A 10,000-nucleotide genomic window follows, 5' to 3' on the forward strand; every position below is an offset into this window, starting at 1 on the left:
GTGTGTGTGTCATGGCGAGGACACAGGGTGCAGAGGGCGAGTGGGAGGCAGTGTGTGTGTGTGTGTGGGGCCGCGGGCTGTGTTGCTGCCAGGGAGAGGCCGCCGCCAAGACTCCCTGAAACGCCTTCCAACATCTAGGGGATATTATTATTATTATTTTTTCTTTTTTATTATTGTATTATTAGTCACATATTTTACACCCTGTCTTCATTCCTCGTATGGCATGAGAGGCACGCAGTGGGTGGGGCGCGACGTGACATGCCCTGTGCCCGCAGTGCCTAGATGGCGGTGGTGCCGGGAAACACCTGCGCGGAACAGCTGTTGAACGAGGTCAGACTCACACCTGTGCTGCGCTACGGTGGCCTGTGTCGCCGCGGCCGTGAGTGTCGGGGTAGGAGAGGGTGTAGGGTGGAGGCTATGAGAGAAGCTGTCTAATGTAAGCACAGACAGCTTTGTATGCGCGCGGCAGCTGGACGCAAGTATGGTATTTCCAGCTGCTGTTATGTCACCGGTGAACTAAAGGTGCCGGAACGTACCGCAGACTGGGAAGCGGACTCTGAATGGACGTCACCAAGAGGCAACTGATGGCTGGTAATGAGAGCTGAGTAACAAGTGAGGTGTCATCTGTGGGTGAGCTTATCTGGTTGGCGGGAAGTCTGTCTGTCTGTCTGGCTGGCTGGCTGCGTGCTGTATAGTGGTTCTCAATGCCAGCCAGCCTTGCTCCCTTCCTCTCCTAAAACCTCAGCGCTCATGGTCACTGTTTCCTCCCTAACCCTCTTCCCCCCATCCCTCCATCCTCACTCCGTGCCTTTCTGCCTTCCTCCCCCTCACAGTAGTGACTCACGTAATTGGTGCATCGATTAGACTTCACTACGCCTCCTTTCCCCGTGGCTCACGTGAACTCCACAACGTACAGTCGCGCGCCGCTGAGGATAATCTGATGAAGCCCACAAGGTTTATTGGGTGTTTGCAGATGAGGTGGTGCCACTTAACACGTGCCTGAGGGTGGCATCTCTGGCTCGGCTATTTTTTGACAACTATTTCTGAGGCACTCAAGGCAGCTCGGGAACACTGCTGCTGTCTGACGTGGAAGCAAGCGTTCGTGTTTGGAGGTGTTGCACGTTTGTTATGTGTGTGTGTGTGTGTGTGTGTGTGTGTGTGTGTGTGTGTGTGTGTGTGTGTGTGTGGCAGTGTTAATGGATGGTGGTTGGTTTTATTGGAATTTTTATTAACTGACAGTTGACGACCTCCTCCTCTTTCTCCTCCTCCTCTCCCTCCGCCACCTGTTTACTTGTTTATTGGCGCTGGTTCAGGGAGACGTGTGGTGTGTGGTGTTGGTGGTGGTTAGTTGTCAAGTTTATTACGATTTTAACACGAACAGATAACCTTCCATCCGTTCTCCCATTCATCCCTTTCCCCTCACCTACCTTTCATTCCTCTTCCTTCTATATCCTCCCCTTTAGCTCACCACTTCACCTACCCTTCCTCCTCCCTTCCTTCCCTCTCACCTGCTCTCTCTACCTCTCCTCTCCAACACTTCACCTTGCTCCCTCACCTCCCCTCTTCCACACCTTCCCCTCATCTCCTTACATGTCTTTCATCTCCCCTTTACCTGCCTCTCACCTTAGTCCCCCACCTTGTCCTTCACCTACACTCCCCTCTCCCATTACTTGACCCCCCCTTACCTGTCTCCCTCTCCCCTTACCTGGTGACTCTGGGCTTACTATTGATTGCATTAAATTTAGTCTCCCAGTGTGTACGATGAGAGGGAACGTGTGGCAGGGTGGAGGGGCTACGTGGAGGGCGTGGAGGAGTTGCAGGGAAGGGACAGGGGTGTGGAGGGAGTGTTAGGTGTTGGCCGTCCTTGCTCCACACGAGACAACTAGTAATTGGTTATTAATGCAGATAAGGTGATGTGATAATAGCACTGTGTATGAATAAGTGATGGTATGAGAATGGCTGTACGTCATAACCTACTGATGTTGCTGTTACTACTACTACTACTACTACTACTACTACTATTACTAAGCACAGAGCTAGGAGTATAAAAGGCTTTGAGATATTCATTGAGGAGTTTAGACGAAGCATTTGAACAGCATTTCAAGTCAACAATTCAGTGGAAGGATTCAAATGAAGCGCTTTAAAGTGTTCAGATGCTGCACCTTTAAGGATTCCCGTCAAATATGTACTACGTAGACGTGTACATAAAGCTCTGTAAAGACTCAAATGGAATCCTTATGATGTTAAAATAAAGAATTTACGGTATTTAGTCAAGCGTTGTAAACCGACTGAAATAGAATACCAAGAAGAGTTTAAAATAAAGCACTTATTTTTCTAGGTTTGTACGGGAGAGAAGAAATTGGGGAAAATAGTAGAAGGAAAAAGAAACCGAAGAGAGGGTAGGGATCCAAATAAAGCAGTGGAGGGTTCAAATATAGCAGCAGTTCAGATAAAGTAGTGAGTGGTTCAAAGGTTCAATTGAAGCCGTTAAGAGTTCACATCGAGTCCTCAAGGGTTCAGCTTAACCAGGTAAATGATTGAAATGAATAAATAGATGAACATAAATAGACTTTATAGGATTGATATGATTGGCCAGTATATATTTACTGAACGCTTTGACTTTTACTGACTCTTGTTCAACCATATCTTATCTTTAGTTTGAGAAATGTAACCTACAAACACGGAAAGACTTAAAACAGCCTCATCATTCACGTCTTGCCCTGCCAGTGATGTCTTTCAACGTGTATTTCATTTATTTACTTTATTTTTTTTAGGTGAGAGACGCTCCGGCCAAAGGCAACAAGACTGACAAAAAGGTGATGGCAGGGAAAGGCCCAATGGAGGTGCCAGTTCCTTAAAAAAAAAAAAAAAAAAAAAAAATTGCAGTATTTAATGGCGTTCAGAATTATGTTGTGAAGTGTTTTGAAATGCGCACCACAATATTTCATCAAGTCTGGCATTTTGAACGTTACTGATAGCCATTATAAAGGACGCATTCAACTTTACATTGGTGTATATTCAGGCCAGCGTATTTTAACCCAAGGCTCTTCTGGATAAAACTAAAACGAAGTAAATAACGTGATCAAAAATAAATGGAGAAAGAAGATATTCAAAAGACTAAAGCTACAAGTGAACAAATAGATCAAAATAGATAAATAAAAAAATGAATTCAAGAGTCATAGGGTTAATTATGAAGTGAAATATCGTTATTGATTTTTTTTCATTAACCCCTTCAGTACCGTGACGCGTTTCCATATTCATTCTGCTTACTATTTGGTGATATTATACAGCTTCAGAAACTCATGTGGGAGATTAAAATAGTGAAGACTCTAGCCATTAATCTTCTGACCTCCATAGACCCTTCCTAATGTCAATAAAATGGTCCAATCGTACACAAATCACAAGGCAAAAATGTGTCCCAGTACTGAAGGGTTAAAATGCGTATAATGAGTAAGACGTGGTGGTGACTAACGCTCAGCCATTAGTGACGGCTTACATTCATCCACTCATAATATGTAACGGATGGCATGAGCTGATACTTCATACTTTCATCCTTATATATTTTCATTATTTTTTTGCTGTTTACTTATGTGCTACTTATAGAACGTCCATTTGGCAAGTACTTGGTGCTGTACAGTGCGGCTATCGTGAACTTTTATCCTTTATTCATAGCCAGTCCCACAGAAACAGCTTGCTAATTTCACGCTACCTGTTAGTCAAGTCACGATAGAGGAAAGAAGATTGAGAATGAGTAACTGTATAACTGGCACATTTACCAGTTTATTCTTATACATTGCTACAAACGCTCAAAATACCTTCCTAACTTCATCCATTCTCTTGTTAGGTAGTCAAGCTATAGAGGAAAGAAGATTGATAATGTATAACTGACACGTTGACCTACTTATTCTTATCCTTATACATTGCTACAGACACTCAAATGCCTTCCTAACTTATACAGTCACCTGCTAGTTAGTCACGCTGTCGGGAAAGAGGACTGGTAATGAGTAACTGTATACATAACTGACACACATTCACATATCTATTCTTATCCTTATACAATTTAACAGACACTCAAAATAACTTCCTAACTTCTTCCAGTCACTTGTTAGTCATACTATAAAGGAAAAGAAGACTGATAATGAGGAGCTTTATATAACTGACACACATTCATTATCTATTCTTATCGTTATACATTGGTTAAAAAAAAAGTAGGTTTCTAGATTCATTCAGTCACCTGCTATTTAGTCACGCTGTAGGGAAAGAAGACTGAGAATGAGTAACTGTATATAACTGACACATTCATCCGTCTACTCTTATCCTTATGCATTGCTAGAAAAAAATATATCTTCCTAACTTTATTCAGTCACTTGTTAGTTAGTCACGCTGGAGGGAAAGAGGACTAGTATATAACTGTATATAACTGACGCACATTCACTATCTGTTCTTATCCTTATGCACTGCTAAATAAAGAAACACTCAAATAGCTTTCTAGATTCATTCAGTCACCTGTTAAGCAGTCATGCTGTAGAGGAAGGAAGGCTGGTAATGAGTAACTGTATATAACTGACACACATTCGTCCATCAACAAACAAAAATGAAAATAAATAGAAACACTCAAAATACCTTCCTAACTTCACCCAGTCACTTGGTAGTTAGTCAAGCTGTAGAGGAAAGAGTTCTGGTAATGAGTAACTACAACTGACACATTTACCTACTTACTTTTATCCTTATAAGTGCAACAGACACTCACCTTCCTAACTTCATTCAGTCACCTGCTAGTTATAGTCACGCTTGGCTGAACCCGTCACTTTGATACCTGTCACAGTTAACCACGTGCCAGTTAGTCATGATAAGGTAGATAAGGTATTGGTGTGTTGCATCACTAACAGGATTGATTCATAACGCTCTGATAAGGAGAAGTTTCGTTGTTAACCCGATGTGATTCTGTTGTGAAAGTATAATGGAATCGATTTACCTTAGGATGAAATGTTGTGTGATGATGTTTTGAGTATGGCAGAGTTCAGAGGTTATTTTTATCTATTTATTATTTATTTGTTTATGGAGGAGAGACAGCTGGCTAAGGGCAACAAAATATGGGAAAGAAAAGGCCCCACTGTGTTGCCAGTTCCCTAAAAGACATGATAGTATAATGACGTTTTCGGTATAATGTTCAGAGTATGATGAAATTTATAGCAAAAGGAATAAGTGATAAAATCTGAAATATAATGAAATGTTAAGTATAATGGAATTTATAGCACACGTAAGGAAATTTAGAGTATAATGAACTTTCAATTGCAATAACACTTTGAATATTATAAAGCCTGGAGTATAATGAAGTTCAGTATTTAGCGACAGAGTATTATGACAGTAAGGTATAATGAAATGTTAAGTACAATGAATAGGTGCACCAGTTCTGTTTCTATCGCTTATCACAGTATGAAGCTTGAAGTATAATGAAGTCCAGTATATACCGATAGAATATCATGACGTTTAAGGTGTAATGAACTGTAGAGTACAATGAATAGTAGCAGCAATATAATGGTCACCTTCATTAACTGTTCTTATCGCTCATCACATTATTAAGCTAAGGGTATAATGAAATTGAGATATAGCGACAGAGTATTATGACAGCTAAGGTGTAATGAACTGTAGAGTACAATGAGTAGGAGCAGCAGTATTGGTCACCTTTATTAACTGTTCTTATCATTGGTCGCTTATCTCTGGGCTCGGGACCTGACGGTGACGTTGTCCTGACTCTTATCAGTTGCCTAACTATCTTTTATCGATTTTATGGTGATTTAAACTATAATAGGCTATTTTACCTTAATAAAACTGATTACCACCTCATTTTTATCACTGGATTTATAACTTCTTTACTTTTAATCGTAACAGAATTGGGTTTTTTTTTATTTATTTAAACCGCATTCAGTTTTTAATCCAAAATAAAAAAAAAAAAACTATCGTTCCATGTCAACTTTTTAAACATTTCGTCCTTTGAAGTAAACCGCTTTACCTTTATTTATTCGTATCTATCTATCTATCATATCTTTTGTTCTTTGTATCCCTCATAAATACAATAATTACTTACACTCCTTTAACAACCTGAAAACCAATCACATTAATCCACACACCCTAAACAAAAAGAACAATTACAAACCATCCAGAATTCACACATTAGACACACCATTACGACAACCAGCAAAGAAATCCTGTGTAGCAATAGATAGTGAGTGTATGTGGCAAAGACTACATAGCTACATTACGTCAGTCTTGCTAGTATTCCCACCACCTCTATGACCCGCCTTTCGCTCCTTTTACCGCTTACTGTTGGCTGCGAGGAATACTGGGCAGCCGTGAGGTGGTGCATTGAGTGAGAAAAAGAAGAGAGAGGGTGCAGGGGGTCAGAGTTTAGCGAGCACGACGTGTAGGCTGCATAGTTTTGTGTCTTGCTACGGGAGGGAAGGAGATGGGGACGTGGGGGAAGTAGATAAAGGTAGGGGAGGGGAAGAATGGCGGGGCGGGGGAGGCGCTGGAAGAGAAAGGAGAGAGGTAGTAAGAGAAGAGAGAAAGGTGTGGAGAAAGGGAGGAGATGCCTGAGAGAGATGAGAATAGAGAAAGTAGTAGTTGAAGAAAAAGAGAAAACGAAGAGGTGATAGGGGCAGAGAGAAAGGAAATCTGCACTAATGGAAGAGAATAGGAAAAGGAGATAGGAAGGTAAAATACAGTAGATGGGAAGCATATAAGACTGGGTGAGGGAAGAAAGAAAACCGAAAGAATTGAGAGGAAGATAGAAACGATGGAAGGATATGAAATGATGAGAGGAGATAAATAGAAGGACTAAAAATGGAAAAGATACTCCGGGAAAGTAAAATATAATGAAAAAAATTGAAAAATGGGGAAAATATGAAAAAATTGATACACTTTTCCGTTTTTACGTATTCAAGCTTCATTTCTTTATGGGAATTTACGTAGCAAGATAACTGAAGCTTCAATGTGTGTATTTGAAAGCTTAATTACTATACTACTACTGCTGCTACTACTACTACTACTACTACTACTACTTCTACTTCTACTACTACTACTACTACTACTACCACCACCACCACCACCACCACCACCACCACCACCAACACCACCACCACTACCACCACCACTACCACTACTACTACTACTACTACTACCACCACCACCACTACTACTACTACTACTACTACTACTACTACTATCACCACCACCACCACCACCACCACCACTACTACTACTACTACTACTACTACTACAATGGCGGGGCAGGAGAGTGCGTATCCCGTCAGGAGGCAAGCAGGAGCAGCACCAGCAGTCAATAGAAGTTGGGCGGAGTTGTTTTGGGGGAGTGGCGCGGAGAGAGGAAGGAACCGCGTTTAACCTCCCTCCTCCTCCCCTCCTCCTCCCTTCCTTCCTCCACCAGCCCTTCCCGTCGCTCCCTTCCTTCCTTCCTTCCTTCCTTCCTTTCTTTATTCTTTTGCTTGTCTGTTAATTTTCTTTCTTTCTGCCTGGCTATTCTTTTTTTTCCTTTTCCCTCGTTCGTTCTTTTCTTCCTTCCTTCCTTCCTTCCTTCCTTCCTTCCTTCTTTCCTACTGCTACTTTTTTTGCTTTTCTGTTAATTTTCATTCTTTCTACCTTCCTATTCTTTCTTTTTTTCTTTTCTCGTTCGTTCTTTTCTTCCTGCCCTTCCCTTCCTTCCTTCCTTTCTTTCTTTCTTTCTTTCTTTCTTTCTTTCTTTTGCTTTTGTTAATTTTTCTTTTTTTCTATCTTGCTATTCTTCCTTTCTTTTCTTTTCTCTCGTTCGTTCTTCCCTTCCTTCCTTCCTTCTTCCTTCCTTTCTTCCTTCCTTCCTTCCTTTTTCTTTTGCTTCTCTGTTGATTTTCTTTCTTTCTGCCTTCATATTCGTTATTTTTTTTCTTTTCTATTGTTCGTTCTTCCCTTCCTTCCTTCCTTCCTTCCTTCCTTCCTTCCTTCCCTCTTCCTTTTTTTTCTTTGCTTTTCTCTTAATTTTTTTTCTTTATGCCTTCCTGTTTTTTCTTTTTATTCTCTTCTCCTCGTTTGTTTGTTCTTTCCTTGCTTCTTCCTTCCTTCCTTCTTTTTTTCTTTTGGCTTTTCTCTTAATTTCCTTTCTTTTCTCTTGTTTTTTTTTCTTTTTGTATTCTTCGTTTTTTCTATTTTCTTTCTTTCTGTCTTCTTATTCTTTCTTACTTTTCCTTTTCTCTTCGTTCGTTTGTTCCTCCCTCCCTCCCTTCCTTCCTTTCTTCCTTTCTTCCTTCCTTCCTTTCTTTCTTTCTTTTTTTTCTCTTGGTTTTGTTTTGTATTCTTCGTTTTTAATCTTCTTTCTCTCTGCCTTCCTATTCTTTCTTACATTTCCTTTCTCTCCTCTCCTTCGTTTCTTCCTTCCTTCCTTCCTTCCTTCCTTTCTTCCTTCACTCATTCATTCATATTTTTCTTTTATATTTTCGATGTTCATATTCCTCCTGTTTTTTTTCTTTCTTTCTTCCTATTTTGCTATCTTGCCTTTTTTCTTGTTCTCCTTTCGTCCTTTCCTTTCTTCCTTTATTCATTTACTTATTAATTTATTTCTTCCACCATTGCTTTCTTTCTTTCTTCTTTCACCTCATTCACTCGCTCTCCACCTCTTTCTCGTGTTTTATTTCTTTTATTTTGTTTTTCCTCGTTTCTTTCCCTCCTTCCTTCTTCCTTCGTTCATTATGTATTATCTGTCTCTCTTGTTTTATTTATCTGTTTCCTTCCCTCCTTCATTTTTTTTCTTCCTTCCCTCTTCACTTTCTCGTGTCTCTCTCTCTCTCTCTCTCTCTCTCTCTCTCTCTCTCTCTCTCTCTCTCTCTCTCTCTCTCTCTCTCTCGTTTTCTTTCTTTTTCTGTATTTATGTCTTCCCTTCTACTTTTTTCTTCCTTTTCAAAGTCTTTTCTGAGTAATTCTTTTTTTTTACTTCCCTTTTTCGTATTTTCTATCCTTCCTTCCTTCCTTCCTTCATTTAATCTTCCATAATATTTTTTTTCTTTCATTTTTCCTTCTTCGTGTCCTTTTTTTTCCTTCACATTCATTTTTTCCCTATTTTCCCTTCTTTCCTTTTGTCTTCCATCACTTCCTCCTTCCGTCTTTTCTTCCCAGCTATCTCCCTCTTTATCTCCCCTTTTTTTTCCTCCTTCATCCTTCACCCTTTGTTTTTTGTCTCCATTTTTTTCCCTCCATTCCTCTTCCTCTCTTCTTACCTCCATTTTCCCCTCTCCCCTCCGTTCCTTTCTTCCTCCTTTCCATTTTTATCCTCCCAAGACCACCACACGTCACTATTTTCTTCTTTCGTCACTATAATGATGATGATGATGATGATGATGGTGGTGGTGGTGGTGATGATGATGATGATGATGATGATGATTAGATCTGACTTAAATTTTTATTATTATTCCTTGTTACTAGTGGTGGTGTTCGTGGATGTAGTAGTAATAGTAGTAGTAGTAGTAGTGGTGGTGGTGGTGGTGGTGGTGGTGGTGGTGGTGGTGATGATGATGGTAACATGAGTATAGTGACAGGATCATTAATTGTATGAGAAGCTGTAGTGGTAGTAGTAGTAGTAGTAGTAGTAGTAGTAGTAGTAGTTGTTGTTGTTGTTGTAAAAGTAATAGGAATAGTAGTAGTTGTAGTAGTAGCATCAATAATAACAGTAGTAGCAGCAGTGGTAGTGGCAGTAGTGGTGGTAGTAGTAGTGGTGGTAGTAGTGGTGGTGTATAGTAGTATATCAATCATGGCAGCAGCAATGGTGTAGTGATGTGGTAGTGGTAGTAGTGGTAGCAGCAGCAGTGGTAGTGGTGGTGGTAGCAGTGGTAGTAGTGGTGGTAGCAGTAGTAGTAGTAGTAGTAGTAGTAGTAGTAGTAGTAGTAGTAACAGTAGTAACAGTGGTAGCAGTAGTGGTAGTGGTGGTGGTAGCAGTAGTAGTGGTAGTAGTAGTAGC

General features: G+C 40.4%; 1 protein-coding gene across 10 annotated transcripts in view; it reads left to right on the top strand.

Moving 5' to 3' along the window:
• Positions 1-10,000, top strand: part of LOC123506365 (SLIT-ROBO Rho GTPase-activating protein 1-like) — a 273,604-nt gene that overhangs the window by 187,262 nt on the left and 76,342 nt on the right. Inside the window, exon 1 of one of the 10 annotated variants that reach the window (XM_045258427.1) lies at positions 1-591. This exon is cut by the window's left edge and continues 677 nt beyond it. The exons of the other annotated variants lie outside the window; for them this stretch is intronic. Within the exon in view, the coding sequence (XP_045114362.1) occupies positions 561-591 (31 nt within the window). The 5' untranslated portion in view covers positions 1-560. The remainder of the gene's footprint in view (positions 592-10,000) is intronic. 10 annotated transcript variants of the gene reach the window in all.

This window comes from Portunus trituberculatus, chromosome 19 (assembly GCF_017591435.1).
Source record: "Portunus trituberculatus isolate SZX2019 chromosome 19, ASM1759143v1, whole genome shotgun sequence".
In the NCBI taxonomy this organism is placed as follows: domain Eukaryota; kingdom Metazoa; phylum Arthropoda; class Malacostraca; order Decapoda; family Portunidae; genus Portunus; species Portunus trituberculatus.